At 44.8% G+C, this 15,567-nt stretch overlaps 1 protein-coding gene across 2 annotated transcripts in view; it reads left to right on the top strand.

The window, feature by feature from the left end:
* Positions 1-10,860, top strand: part of Tecta (tectorin alpha) — a 70,763-nt gene extending 59,903 nt beyond the window's left edge. For both annotated transcript variants that reach the window (XM_076924796.1, XM_076924797.1), the window contains exons 16-23: positions 110-220; positions 1,377-1,579; positions 2,504-2,667; positions 3,133-3,381; positions 7,966-8,128; positions 9,136-9,223; positions 9,494-9,610; positions 10,221-10,860. In XM_076924796.1, the coding sequence (XP_076780911.1) occupies positions 110-220; positions 1,377-1,579; positions 2,504-2,667; positions 3,133-3,381; positions 7,966-8,128; positions 9,136-9,223; positions 9,494-9,610; positions 10,221-10,321 (1,196 nt within the window). In that variant the 3' untranslated portion in view covers positions 10,322-10,860. The remainder of the gene's footprint in view (positions 1-109; positions 221-1,376; positions 1,580-2,503; positions 2,668-3,132; positions 3,382-7,965; positions 8,129-9,135; positions 9,224-9,493; positions 9,611-10,220) is intronic.
* The last annotated feature ends 4,707 nt before the right edge of the window (positions 10,861-15,567 follow it).

Raw genomic sequence — 15,567 nt, 5'->3', positions numbered from 1 at the left:
GCCTACCTGACCATTCCCAAGTGAACTGTGCCAAATCGAGTGTAACCCGGTGCCACTGTGTGTAGGTGTGAAAATCAAACTGAGTGTGTTTCCGTGTTTTCCTTTTTAGCAGGAGTGGTTGAAGACCCCTGTGTGGGGGCGGACTGTCCCAACAGGACCTGCGAGCTGGACAACGGAGGAGAATTATGTGGCTGCATTGAGCCGCCCCCCTATGGAAACAGTGAGTGACTAGTGCATCTCCACTCAGGAGGCCCATTGGGAGGAAGCTTATTGAGGGAGGTGCCAGAGAAGGAGCTGTGTACGATCCCCACTCTGTTAGAAACCCAAAAGCAAAGCTTTCAAGAGCCAGGAAACAACTGGGCAGCCTCAGCGTAGGCTGGTGTTCATCTTGGAGTAGCTACATCATTTTCTTCAGTAGACTAAAACACACAAATGTGAATAGAATCAAACAGTCCCACGTGAGGTCAAGCAACATCAGAGAGACCCGAAGTGGTCTTTCTGACTCCCAGATAAGCAAAGTGCTTTGACACCAACAAGAAGGAGATGGGAGGAGAGTGCCAGGTGCCTTAAGACTGACTTCAAGCCAGCTTTATCTGGCCCGAAGATTTTTGTTCCTAGAGACAGAGCTGAAATGTTTGACGTGAACAGCGGCTACCTCGCACTTCTCTTGTTCCTAACCTTAGCTCCCCCAGGGTTAGACATGGCATTGCCTTCAGCTCAGCCCAATTGGACGTCAGCTTAAAGGGGAAGGGCCCTGTCTTTTGGCTCCATGACCCTTTCCAAACCAAGTAGCCCATAATCATATACTAAAATTAGCATCACTTATGACAAAAGCTCAATGGACTAGAATGTCTCACAGGAGGGGACAATGTACCTCATCTAGGCACATGAAAATAGTTTTCTTTATTTCTATAGTGCTTATTACAGAGAATGAGGCCTCAGCTGGTGTTCACCAGGACTCACTAAGTTCTCATGAGCTGGGCTCAGCCAGGGTGGGTGTGGTAGGGTCGGGCCAGATCTTCCTGGGGCATCTGGTCCCCAGCTAGACCACATTGTGACAGGTTCTGTGTGTCACTTACACAAAAGTACCTGCCACCAGCGTGTGTGGGAGGAAGGCCTGGGTTTCTCCAGAAAAGACAAAAGGTACTTTATTAACATTTTATCTTTTTAATAAACCTCCGCCAGCGCCCAAGTTATTGCTTTGAATGAATTCATGTACTCATTTGGTGCCATCAAAGCTTAATTAGAAATGCTTGCAGCCTCTGAGTGGAGATTTGTTTCCTGCCTCTAAAGAAACATGGCCATGGGTGGCCCAGCTCACCCCTCCAGCAAGATGACACTCTCCCGCTGACAGGCTTGTCCCCCTCTTTCCACAGATTCCCATGACATCATCGACGCAGAGGTGACCTGCAAGGCAGCCCAGATGGAAGTGTCCATATCTAAGTGCAAGCTCTTCCAGCTGGGCTTTGAGAGAGAGGGTGTGAGAATCAATGACAGACAGTGCTCTGGCATCGAGGGCGAGGATTTTATCTCCTTTCAGATCAACAACACCAAAGGGAACTGTGGGAACGTCGTGCAGGTGAGAAGAGGGGCCCCGGAAGGAGCGCTGGGCTCGGGTATTAGAGTTGTGCATTGATCATCCTTAAAGCCAGGGTAGTCTGCTTAGAAGTACACTCACTGATGAATGGCAGAGAAAGAGAAAGAATATGAAAAGATCAAAGGCAGGAAGGCCAATCATCATTTGGGGCTGAGTGGTTGAGTGAACAAAAAAGCATTCTAAGTGGTACATCTGCTTCGTTGGTTTGCAATGCCCACTGCCGTCCTTTGTTCTCTATTGTAAGACTTCGGCCCGCTCTCTTATGCTTCTAGTATCTTCCTAGGTAAGTAGGGCCTCACCCAGCTATTTTAGGTCCTATGGGTATTAGGTGAAGAAAAGAGTTGGATGTATAAATACCAAAAGACCCCAAGGTCACCGTTTCCAGGATTTGATTCAGTTAAGCATCTTGTCCCTTCCTGGAATGTAATAAAGACTACACCTGTGTTCATTAGTACTCTTCTCAGAGGGAGAATTGATAAAGGTGAAACTCAATCGTTCAGTTGGTACTTGTCCATGTATCTGGTAAAAGGTTTGTTAGAAGGGAGATTTCAAGTTAAAGACTGAAAATGAATTTTTGGATTCAGTTTATGCTCGCCTGGCATTGCCGGCATCTCATGCCTTCTCTGGCCCAAGTTCCAGCAGATGTCTGATTGTAGTTGGAATTCAGAGGGACACAAAATCTGTCCTCTTTGGGTATTCAAGGTTATCGTCTGAAGGGCACTGCTCATATCTGTGGCAACACTTCTTTCCCTGAGTTGGTACGGAGGCTGGTTCCATGCTGATGTATTCTAGCCTCTGGGTTTGGTATGGAACGAAGCCATTTCTCTATAATTCCGGGAGATGGATTTTAAATGCTAACCGCATACTTCCGTGTTTAATGATTTCTGACCTCCCCTTGATCTTCAGTCCAATGGCACTCATATCATGTATAAAAACACAATCTGGATCGAAAGTGCCAACAACACCGGCAATATCATCACAAGGGACCGCACGATCAATGTGGAATTTTCATGCGCTTACGAGCTAGATATCAAGATCTCCTTAGACTCTGTCGTGAAGCCTATGCTAAGGTAAAGAATTTCATGGGCCGCTCTCCTGCTTTCTCTCTTCTTGACAGCTAAGGTTAGCAGCCTCAGAATAGCTAGCATCTGTCTTTGAAGCAGCGGGGAAAATACAATTCATGTTTCTGGAAACAAAATGCTCCAGGCTAATGACCAGAAGGTTTGGTTTCTGAATTATGTGATACAGTAACTACCTGTGACCAATGAGTGTTTGAAATTTGGCTCAGGGGACTGATAAATTGAATTTTTTTTAATTTTATTTAATTTCATTTAAATGTAAATTGCCCCATGTAGGGACCAAATTAGATAAGGCAGCCTTAGACTTGAGGACTGCATGCTATATCTTCTCTCTACACTGTAGCTTGAAAAACGGCAGTTAATTGAATAAATAACATTGTGATTTTTTTTTCAATTTTATTTTATTTTATTTATTGTTTTGGTTCCTTGTCTTATATATGATTCTTCCTTTGTTAGTGTCATCAACCTGACAGTGCCAACACAGGAGGGCAGCTTCACCACCAAGATGGCACTCTATAAAAATGCTTCCTACAAACACCCTTACCGCCAGGGGGAAGTAGTGCTGACGACTCGGGACGTGCTCTATGTGGGGGTCTTTGTGGTTGGAGCCGACTCCACGCACTTGATCCTCACACTCAACAAATGCTACGCCACCCCCTCCCGAGACAGCAATGACAAGCTTCGGTACTTCATCATCGAAGGAGGGTAAGTGGCCATGGCAACCTCGCCATTGACAGTAGACTCTCAACCTTTAGTGTAACATTTTCCGAATTGTCTTTTTTGGGAATGGGCTCTTGATCTCTTGGCCTCTTGCCTTCTTGCTCCCACTCTGTCCCAGCGCCCCTTCCCCATTCTCCTCCTCTCTCTCTCTCTGTCTCTCTCTGTCTCTCTCTCTCTCTCTGTCTCTCTCTCTGTCTCTCTCTCTGTCTCTCTCTCTCTCTCTCTCTCTGCTTTTCTCTGCCCCTACTACCCTCTTAACTCCCCTCTCCATGCCCTTAATGAACTCCATTCTATACTAAAAAAAAAAAAAAAAAAAAAAAAAAAAAAAAAAAAAAAAAAAAAAAAGTGGGAATGGGCATTAACCTTTGTTGACACACAAAGAATCAGCCTTTTGTATCGGCAGATTTATCTCATTCTGATACCCTGGGAGGTAGACTGTATACGATCCAGCAACTTGTCTAAAGTCACGAAAGTTAGTGGCAGATCCCCTGTCATAGGTCACTTACCATATGATGCTTTAAAGAAGGGATTCTGTCCTGCCTGCTTCAACCGTCAACTGGAGAGGAATCTGGTATTCCAAAAATGAAAGGTCTAGTGGGAGTAGCTGAAGGTCAAGGATTGGGCCAGATGTGGGAAGAAGAAAAAGAATGAGGGGACTAGGGAGAGAGCTGAGTGGCAGAGCTCTCTCCCAGCATGTGCTAAGGCTCTGGGATAAGCTCCCAGTACCAACAACAAACAACAGCAGTAATGTAGGAAACAACAGCAAAAGAAATTAGAATACTCTGGTTCCCCTTATCTGAGAGGGGACACATTCCAAGACTCCCAGTGACTACCCTGCAGCCGTAGATAGTTCTGAACAACCTACATTTTCTCCTGTGTATACATACTATTTACATAATAAAGTTTAACTTGTAAACTAGGCACGATAAGGGATTAATAATCATAACCACCAAAAAACCACAAAAAAACTCAAATAATCATAACCAATAATTAAACGGAGCTATTGAAACAATATAGTCTAATAAAAGCCCGTGTGAGCATAGTCTCTGTCAAGACATCTTACTACAGTGCATCTTATGGAGATGATTTGAGGGACACGGTGCTGACACGATGGGAGGAGCTAGGTGGATGATGTCAGTCCTGGGACTCAGCTTCAGGCTACTATGTCCAGATTGCTAGCGCACTCAACAGTCGATATGAGGAGTATCTGAGACAGCTACTGCGTGACTAGTGGGTAAGTAACATATACAGGGCAGACAGGTTAGACAAAGGAATGGCTTACCTCCTGGCTGGCTGGAGCAGGGCTTCACGAGATCATAGGAACAGCATACAATTTCAAACCTGATAAATTATTTCTGAGTTTTTTCCGTCTGACACTGGGCTTGAATGTAAATAACCAAAACTGTAGAAAGTGGGGCTGGGCATTGATGAGTTTCTTAGGCTCATCAATCTTTTTTATACCCGTTATCATATGCCGACCCCCTCATCTATTTCCTGAAAGATGCTTGCACACTGAAATTTATTCAACTAATGAATGAGAAGACTAAACAACAAGAATGAATAAAAACATTGCAGGCAATTTACCCACACGCTAACACATTTTCTAATAATTTGTTTTACTATCATGGCATACATATGCAAAGAAGTGTACTTGCCTTAAACGTGGAAAGCAGTGACATTTTAGTACAACAGCAGAAGGGTGTACTAATGATGAGCACATCACCCTCATCTATCTGACTCTCCGATGGTTTTGTCACCCAGTTCAAGGCTTCTTAATTTGGATGGCTACATTAGTCAGAGTCTGTTTGTTTGTTTGTTTTCTATCGTAACTGGTAGAAGCCAATGTTATTAAACTTATATGAAAATTTAAAAGGGATGTAGCTGTCGGTCCCAAACTCAATCACAAATGTGGGTGAATTTCAGGGATGTCTGGATTCTCGGAGATGCCAAGCTTTCCTGTTCTGCCTTTATTCATCTGTCCCTCTAGGTCACTGAAGTGCCTAGTCAGCTGCTGTCAATACTGGCCTTACACTCGGGCCTGATTATCACTAAGAACAGAGCACATGTAATCTGAGTTCAGACCCCCAGGAAGGGCAGGTGATTCATCCATCTTGGATCAATCACCCTTGCTGGGAGAAGTCACCATTGAACTTTTCTGGTCGCATCTTCCTCTGTGATTGACCAGTGATGCTCCAGATGCTGCTGTGAGCTTTGTGGGTGCAGGAAAGGGAATATGTGCTCTGAGAGAAGAGGGGCATGGCTCCAGGAAAGTTATGAATAGCCACTGCTTTGTTGATGACACAACCTCAGAGAAGCTAGGCGGAGATCACCTAAGGCTATCAAACAGCAAGAGACAGAGAAGTGACCTAAATGCCCCGGTGACATCTGGCACACCATCCAGGTGTGTTATGGAGTTTCTCAGCAACGATTTCACTAAAGCCTTCATCCTTCTGAATACATGGTCAGCCCTCCAAGAGGCAGAGGGAGGAGACACTTGGAAACTACCTCAGTCCTTGAAGATGGTATTAACAAAGCCATTTTCTCTCCTCCCCTTCCAAAATTCTTGTATCAAAATAAAAGACCTAAGACATGAGCCGTTCTACAGCTACCAACCCAAATGACAATGTTCGGGTCTCCTTTGAAGGACGAGGTGGTATTTAGCATTTTAAAAATAGTATTTAATGGGCTTGACCCAGTGAGGGAGAGCAAGCCAGCAATCGTGTTCATAAATCTCAGCTTACCCCTGGGTCTGTCTAAATAAAGGCCTTCAAATTAAACCGTTGTTATGTGGGAAATTACTTCATCCTCAGAGAGAACTAGAATCCATCAGTTCTTCTAACCTTTACTAGAGGTGTGTGCGTCTTGTCCCCCTCCCACCATGAACCCATGGGAGAGCATGCCGAGATGAAGCAATACGCAGCAAAATGGAGCCCCTCACACACGGAGGGTGTGTGTGTGGGGGGGGGGCAGTTGTCCCTCCCCAGCTATGTGGAGGGCAGAGGCAATACCAGCTTCTGCCACCAGCCCAGTAATCTGGGGACCCAGGCAATGTCTCCCTTCTGTTCCAGTGCCCAGACAGGAAAAGGACAAGTGTCAATCAATGCACTTGGCTTGTTTGCTCGCTTTAAGAAAGGCATCCAGACAGGTATCTCTGCTCTCTTCAGCTCTGTTGCTGGATTGTCTGATAGCTAAACTTTATGTCATCCACATGAGAGAGAGGTGGGGGCCTGGCTAAAGAGGGAAGGTCCCTATGAAGATTGGGAGACTGAAAAATCTTTGAGCTGATTTAGCCCCTCCAAATGAATAATAATGACGAGGGAAGCTGGCACGCTTAGTTTTTCCTTTCAAAGTGTTTAAGAGACTATTGCTTTGAGAAGCAAGTTGGGTTTTGTCTAATTACAAAAACTAATAGGTGTGGGAATGCTGAAGGATAACTTCAATTTTTAATTTTCCTTATTGCTGAGCTATTTAATCCTGTGGGCTTGGGGGAAAAAAAAAAAAAACAAACAGAAAAAGAGGCACCTTTTAAAATCATTATCACGTAAAAAGTCTTTCGGTTTCCGTGGACTCATAGTGGCCACAGCTCCTTCCTTCCTTCCTTCCTTCCTTCCTTCCTTCCTTCCTTCCTCCCTCCCTCCCTCCCTCCCTCCCTCCCTTCCTTCCTTTTTTCCTTCCTTCCCTCACTCATCTATCCAGAAATGATTTTCAAATATGCAGTGTAGTGGGCTGGAGCCACAGTGGTGATTACGACTTGATTCCTAGACTGAAGAAACTCGGCAGGGTGCAGTTGTCAAATCTAGGAAATGTTACTTGTGCCTGGTTTGGACGTGACTATAAGCGATATTTATATGGAGGTAGATGCTATTGATCGGAGCCCAAGAAAGCAGAACAGAAAGGTCTTCCAGTGGGGAAAGCATGGTGAGAAAATATGAACAAAGGAGACTACAGTGGAGAAGTTTTAAATGGTTGTCAAAGCAAAACAACCAACCTGGGGGATTTGCTGCTGGTGGGAACCGAGTATTGGCTAGATGACAGGAAGGCAGGGAGGTGGGAAAGAGGTGGTTCCCCTCCACCAAAACAATCCCTGGGACATATCCATCCTGCTCCGCCTTTTCTCCAGCTCCTTCCTACTTTAGTGTGGGAAGAGTCCCCACGGGGTCTGAATCAGGGCCCCTGCCAACTCCGATAATTAACTGAGGAGAACTGAGGACGTAGGACATGTGTCTGTTAAATCGTCCTCTGTAGAACACAGCGCGGTGAGGGGGCGGGCTGGGATCCTGAAGTGTGGGGAAATTGAGAGTGGTCCCCACAGACATCTCATTGGCAGTAGCAGTTCGGATAACAATTCAAGGTGGCAGCTGATGTCCCTACACAAACGTCGAAAATTGGAGGGGGTGATAGTAAAGAGTGCACCGAAGTCATCCAGAGGTCACTTCCGAAGGCGAAGTCGCTTTTAGCGTTTACAGCGGTTCCATGTGAAATGTAGACACTTGATCTGAAGGCGAGGGTTAGCCTCTAAGAGAATAAAAAGAAGGCTAGGATTCCATCGATTTTTCCTTCCTCGAATAGGTGTCAGAACATCAAAGACAACACCATTGGCATTGAGGAGAACGGAGTGTCCCTAACCTGTCGTTTCCATGTCACCGTCTTCAAATTCATCGGAGACTACGATGAAGTTCATCTCCACTGCGCAGTGTCCCTCTGTGACTCAGAGAAATATTCTTGCAAGATTGTAAGTGTGAAAAAGCCAAGCGCCCAGCCTTGCTCTTGCCCCTCCATGGTGACTGTGGACACCAGTCGTCCACAATGGCGTCCTCCAAACTCACTTGGGGGTGGGTGGTCGTATTTGGAGAAGGGAGTATAGTGGAATGATGCCCAGGTAGTCAGTCTCTGACATGCCACAAGGCCGTTGACTTCACACTAGACAATGCACCGTGGAGCCACTGGTGTCTCGGATGGAGTAAGTGGGTAGGAGAGCTGAGCTGTGCAGTGTAGATGCTAACATAACAGCATTATGGGCCTCTGAATGCCAGTGATGTTTGTTCTACTGTTGGAACACCTTGAAAATGTCTCCAAGAATGTCTATACCCTGAACAGATAAGATTGGCTCAGGTAAGGGGCATCACAATAGTCTCAAGGGGTATACTGAGTCATGCGTGCTGAATTAAATAGCCTGTGCTATGTTGGCTCTCAAACTCGAAGTACTATGTATTCACATACTCACAGTTAATCAGCTTTGCACTAGGGTCTGATAGTCTGGAACTGGGTGGGGCTGCGGACGGCTGAAGCTGTCGTCTCCTCTATGCCAGACTGACGTCCTCATCATGAGTGGCTATGTCCTCGGGATTGTATTGCCCTAAAGTCTCATTTCTAGTCTTTTGAAGTCCATCTTGATGCTTACACCATGTTTACAGAAGCAAGATGTGAATTATGACCAGAGCTACTTACAGATGGTGCCGCATACATTAGTATCAGAGGAGATCCAACAGTTTTCATTCCTGAGCATAGAGCCAGCCTCTTTGAATCTCATTCTAGTGTGGAGAGTATATTTAATTCTGCTTGACATAAAGCCCAGAGTCCCAATGGGCTGGATGATCAAGAATGCATTGGTTCTAATTAATCTGAGCAGCAATAACGCTGGAGGCCGAAGCCGCTGTCTCTCTTGGAGGTGGAAACATGGTGGGGAATAAGTTATCAGCTTAATTGTGTGAAATCTCCCTCTGGTGTTCTGTCTTTCAGAATTGCCCACAAAATTCCAGGATCGCCACAGATTATTCAAAAGAGCACAAAGAACAGATCATTTCAGTGGGACCCATTAGGAGAAAAAGTATGTATGTTCCTCAAAACACACTATAGATTACCAAGACAGTGGGAGTTCGGGGCTCAAGTGTGCCTCCCTTGTGATGTGCATCCATCATGAGGCGGAGTCACGAGAGACGTGGGTATGAGCTGACTGCCTGTGTCTTCCAGAAAAACCTTTTCATTGGCTTTTGATAACTCTTTCTTCTTCCCTCTCTTTGAAGCCCCTCCTCCGCCTTGATCACGGGCTGCAGCCTTGCTATTTCTGTCAGTAAGTCTCCCACATCCCCATTTTCAGGGCTGGACTGGTGTGAAGACAATGGCGGCTGTGAGCAGATCTGTACCAGCCGAGTCGACGGGCCTCTGTGCAGCTGTGTGACCGGATCCCTGCAAGAAGACGGAAGGAGCTGCAGAGGTGGGTTTCTCCTGAAAGGGACAGGCAGCTAAGTGACCAAGGAAGCTCCTTACCTACCCACAAGAAGAAGCTCACTGGAGCCCAGTTAGCTTCTTGCCTGTGGAGATCCCAGAGAATCCCAGAAAGAGAGGGAAACACCAAAGCAGCCCCAGTAACCACGAAAAAAAAAAAAAACAAAACCTTCTTGGGTCCCTGGTCTTTCATCTAAAAGAAGTGGGCAATTAAGACAAAATTGATTTAGTAATTTAAAGGCTATGTTGGCCATAAATCCCAAGTCCTCTTGTGCTAGGTTGGTAGTATTAGTTGGACATGGTGGGACATACCTGCAATCCCAGCCATTAGAAGGTTGAGGCAGGAGGACCCATGAGCTCCAGAAAATAGAACCAAGCAGACAGAAAGCCAATCACTTCGGCACCTGATTTCCCAGATCTCTTTCTGAGGTGCATAGGGCTCTCTTAAAGGTTGGATTAATTTGCTTTTTTGCTTTGTTAATCTGGGCCATTTGAATTTCTCCCTTTCCCTGAGAAATTCCCTTGTTTGTGAGTGCTGCTCGCTAGGTTGGAACCCTGTTGAACTGACATGACCTGGGTCTGCTCTGTTCTGTCCACAGCCTCTAACTCTTCAGTGGGACTTCAAGTCTGGACACTTCTTCTCATCATGACCCAGATTTCACTGTGGCACTTTGTGTATAAATCAGGTGCAACCTCATAATGAACTCAGGGTGCTTCCTTCAGTCCCTGTAGGTATAAAAGTGTGTGTCCCCAAGTCAAAACATCCTCTCAAACTCATACCACCTTTCTCCAGCAGTCAGATCTGGAGGACACCAACATGCCCGGCTCCTCTTCCACAGTAAGCAGTAGTGGCTTCTGAAAGCCAACGGGAGGAGAGCATGCTTTTACCCTAAATGCCAAACAGCTGGCACTGGGAACCTTGGTTCAGGCCAAAAGCCAGTAAGGGAAAGCTCTGGTTACAGCAGTCTGATGGGAAATCTGGTCAGAAAAGTCAGTCTGTCCTGTGCTGTTTCTGGATCGCCCGTGGTTACAGACAAGGCTATCGCAGTGACTTTGAATTAAAAGCTGCGACCCTGTGGAGCCCTCTCCAATACTGCTCTCAGCTCATGCTTAGCTCCTCCCCCTCCTGCTGTGGCCTCCACCTTACCATGGCAACTTCAGTCACTGGAGTTAATGTTTGCAGACCTGGAGAACATCACCCAGCCCATCCCGACCCTCAAAGCCCAGTTCTTCCACTTTTTACAGATCAACCAAATACTTTTTAATGTGTTTTATCTTTAAATAAACTTTGTGTTCAAGTATTCTCGTTATTTGCTGGCTGGATTCACTCCTATTGATGTTGAGTTCTATACATAAACTAGCAGCACGGTAGGCTTGAAAGCAGAAAGGAAAGAGCTGCGGCCACTAGGGTAGGTGGCCGTGGTCAGTCAGCGCTTCCATGTATGTGTGGCGTCCTTGCTGGTACGTGCTCACAGGGCCTCCTCAGAGCATAAAGGAGAGGTTCTCTGTGGAAGAGAAGCAGGCAACATCCTCTTTTGTAAGTGCCAAATAAACATAGACTGTAATTAATTAACTATAAGATGTATGGCCTGCTAAATCTTTCCTTAGATTCCCTTCCTTTCTCAGGTTGGAAACACAGTAGACCATATTGTAAGCTTGTTTTGAAGTTATCTTGGATTCAAACAGGTGGCACTTTAATTTTTTTTTTCTTGTCTGGGAACTTGTCTGCCCCAAGCAGTAGCTGCTATTTTACCTGTCAAAGGCAGACCTGCATCTCTCTGCCACTGAGCTGAGAAAATGAGATATAGACAGAGGCTGCCCTTGAACTGCCCCTATTGGGAGAATCAGAAAGTTCTAGTGGGTTTGAGCATTTGCATGTGCCCAGGAGCTAGGAGAAGGCTGGGGAGAGACGGAGGTAATAAGTGTGTGCTTCAGTTTGAGCATCTTAGAGTCACTGGGGACAATACCGAATGTGAGAAAGGATTCAAAGCTATCGGTATGAGCCAACTCTCAATATTCATCCTTGTTGTGATGGAAACCGATGGTGGCTGTGTGTTCTCTGTTTCCTCCTCGCTGCTTGAGACCAGAAGACTCAGACAAGCTGTTGTGTCTCTTCCATCCACCTCAGAGAAGCCTGGGGCTTTCCAATCAGATGGGTCAAGCATAATGATGCCTCATTGAGTTTCTTAGATAAAGTTTGAACAAAAATATCCAAGAAGGATAGTAAATACTACTTAGTAATATATCTCATATCGATGTCATTAGACGTTACCGAATTTAAAACTGTGTTTTGATTTGTTTTGGTTTTGTTTCAGCTTTTAAAGTATGTGTTTGGGTTTGGGGACCCGAATTCAGTGTCCATGTGAAGGCTGGAAATGTGTGTTGGCTCACTGCAATCTCAACGTTGGGAGGCAGAGGCATGATCCCTGGGGCAAGATGACTAACTAGCAAATGTATCTGATCAGTGGGTTCATTTGAAAGAGGCTGACTCAGGAATAAACTGGAGAGTGATAGAAAGACATCTGACATCAACTCTGGTCCTCCAGTGCCTGCACACCAAGGTGCACACACATATGCAATCATATGCGTGTGACCATGCACACGCATGCCATCATACATATGGAACATAAAATAAATTGGTTCTTTGGCCATGGTTTTGCAGCTGGCATTTGACTTTCTCGCTTGTCTGACATCCTTCACTTGTATGTCATCACAAGTAAGCCACACTATGGTGCCACTATACGAGACCCCAAGGTCTCAAAGGTCTCTCTTAGGCTGCACAGACTTGCTTCTTGTTCATGTCTGTGGGCTCTGCTGTTTGCCGGCCTCCTGGAATGAAGATTGACAGTGGTGTCACTATTTTTTGATGCTGCCAGTTGAATGTGTGGCTTCAAGGGACAAGGGCATGCAGAGTCATGCCCCTCCCACCACTCCGCCTTCATCACTTCTCTGCCTGGAAGTTTCATGGTTGCTGTTCCCATTCTATTAGAGCCTAGCGCAAGCTGGGTGACCATTAACTAACTTTTGGAGACCCCGTAAGTTTGAAACTGGCCCTGAGCCTGTAAGGGAAACTAGAGACCAGCAGCAATGGCTTTCAAGCTGTCTTCAGGGCAAACATGTCTCTCTGAGTTGAGAAATACTCCCTCACAAATGACAGCACAGACAGGCCTTTTAGCCTTTTTTTCTCTAAAGATAGAAAACCAGGATCCAGCTCTGACTTTTCTCATGCTCTGCCCCAAATGTGAATCCTTTAATGCCCCCAATATCTCTTCTTTGTTTTCTTCCCTGTAAAATGAGAACATACACTTCTTTGACGATTCTTTAGGTTTCTGTCTTATATTTATTTATTTATTTGTCCATGTGTTTTCTCTTGTACATGTGGATCAGAGGACAACTTGTGCCCACTGAGTCTCTTCTCCAACCTTTGGAATCCCAGGAATCAGATTCAGTGGTCAGGCTGTGAATAACACAGACACAGTTTGCCATCCTCCTGGCCCTCAAATATTCTTATGTTAGAAAATGACACTTGATTAACATAGCCAGCCATGTGAGAGTTTTTAAGATAACTCAGAAGCCAGAAATGGCGGTTCATCCCTACTACCCTAATCCCTGGAAAGCAGAGGCGGGGGAGTCAGGAGTTCAAAGCTGTGTTCTGTAACCTAAAGTGTTCAAGGCCATTCCAGGCCATGTGAGACCCTATCAAAAACCAACAGAAAAGATAATTCTAGAACCCTTTATCTTTTCTTTATACTCAAACACGGAAGAGGGAAAGAGTCTGCTCATCCAAGAGCAGAAAGGAGAGAGCAAAGCCAGTTGGACAGCTCCCTGGTGGTATTCAGTACCCAGGGAGACACTGGGGAGCCCGGAGCTGCTACCTGTGACAGTTGGGGATTCTATAATTGGTTTCTTAACCAGCGCTAGGTGTGCGCTTTACTCAAAATCCTCATGGAAGAGCTTGAGAGCACTAATTATTTAACATAGCCTAATATTCCAACTATTTTTAGAATCGTTTGACATTTAGCAAGAGCTTGAAATCTAATAAAATTCCTCGCAACCGAAGGAATTAAGTAATTATCAAAAGATAACAGCCACCAGGGCTGGGATACAAAGCATTGCTTCTTACTAATTCTGAATTAATTAAGAAGCTACCCCTGTTAGAACCCCTCTGACTGCCTTCTAAACCTTAGGGTGTTTCTGCACCGCATATATCACTGCGATTTTATCCTGCTTAGAACACTGGGGGATTTTTCAGAGCATGGGTTGCTCTGAACATCAGCTGCCAGGCCAGAGAAAAAGAAGATCAAAGAGCACCCTCTAGTGTCCATTTTTAATATAGCATGAAACCCAAATTGTATCAAACCACAGCAATGAAATTACAATCCCCGCCTCCCCACACCTTAGACACAGAACATTACCAGAATGTAGCTTTAGAAAACCCAGGAGATGCCAAGGGCATCTTCTGAAGAACACCATGAAATTTATTTTTATGCGCACAGTAAGCCCCGCTCCGAGAAAATGCCAGCTTTGAGCACTCCATGCAAATTTTGTCCTTAATATCTATTTCTCTAACTCGATGACAAAAAAAAAAAAAAAAAAAATAGCTGCTGAGAAAAATTAAGTATCTCTTTTAACTGTTGTGAAATAAACAATCCAATCGAGGAGAGCTCATGAAATATTCACTGGCCTTTCCCCCCGCAGCAGAAAGCAAACGACTCTGCTGTGTATCCACCAAGCAAGAGCTGTAGCTCTCAGCTCTGACGAACGGAAGGTTCTGTTGGTGATGGTTTAATTATGTTCACTGAAATGCAGCTCCCTCCTAAGAAAACACTGCCGTGGTGGAGGGACAGATCTCAGTGTCTATAGATAGAAATAAAAACACAAAAGAGCCGTCATCCCAGGAAGAACCCAGCAATCAAATCCCGTGTACTGAGGAAACAAATGGGGAGATTATACTCACTGTAATTTGGTTGCATGTTTCTGTTTGCACCATAGCCTCTAGGTTAGCTGTTGTTTTGTGAGCATAAAATATCCATTGTGAAATATTTGGAGAACTAAGATATCCTCCCATTAGATGAAATTGCAGTACATTATGCAAATGCAGCATCCTCCGTAACTAATGCTTTCCCACTGTACTTAATATCGTTTAGCTTGGAATCATGTTGCACGTTGGGGAAGATGTTACAGAAGTGTTAAGTTGAAGTTAAAGGATAAACGGTACCAAGCACTAAGGAGAAGCACAAACCCTCTTGTATATGTGTGGGGATTTTTTTTTCAGTACATTTATTCAATAATGATCAATTCCTAATGAGAAGTGTTTGAATGGGAATAATATTTTAATAACCAGGAATTCTGAGTTCTTGGCTTTCTCCTTTTAACTCTTAAATTTCTTTATGTAATAATTCAAAAAAATCCAACTATGTTGTTCTATTTTAATTGGGATACAAACATTTTATTGAAGAAAATAACATATTTAATTGCCTCAGGGCTTGCAAATATTTGCGTCGAGTCTGTTCAAATCACTAAGGTTTTATTTTTTTAAGACTATAGTCACATAGAATTTTGCTTCTAAGTTATGTGTTAGCCCAAGGTAGAAAAGACATAGTTCCCAATATTATTTTCTTTTTCTTATTGTCATGACAGGGTACTTGGCATAGTGACGTAAGGAAGGAAGGATATATTTTGGCTCAGAGTTTTAAGGGCTACCGTCTATCATAGCAAGGATGTAGCTCAGTCTATGACCTCTAGATCTTGTTCTGTAGCTTGTATACCTCATGGCTAACTAGAAAGTAGAACGCTGGAACAGACATCCCTTACCCAGCCCAACAAGGACAACCAACTGCCACTAGCTGGGCCACAGGTCCCAAAGTTCCAAAGCCTCTCCAAACAGCACCACCAACTGGGGACCGGGTGGTTAAACAATGGAGGGTGCCCATTTCACATCCACAC

The sequence above is a fragment of the Arvicanthis niloticus genome, chromosome 26 (assembly GCF_011762505.2).
Source record: "Arvicanthis niloticus isolate mArvNil1 chromosome 26, mArvNil1.pat.X, whole genome shotgun sequence".
In the NCBI taxonomy this organism is placed as follows: Eukaryota; Metazoa; Chordata; class Mammalia; order Rodentia; family Muridae; genus Arvicanthis; species Arvicanthis niloticus.
Note: the sequence above shows the minus strand (reverse complement) of the source record. Positions and strands in the feature narration are given on the sequence as shown.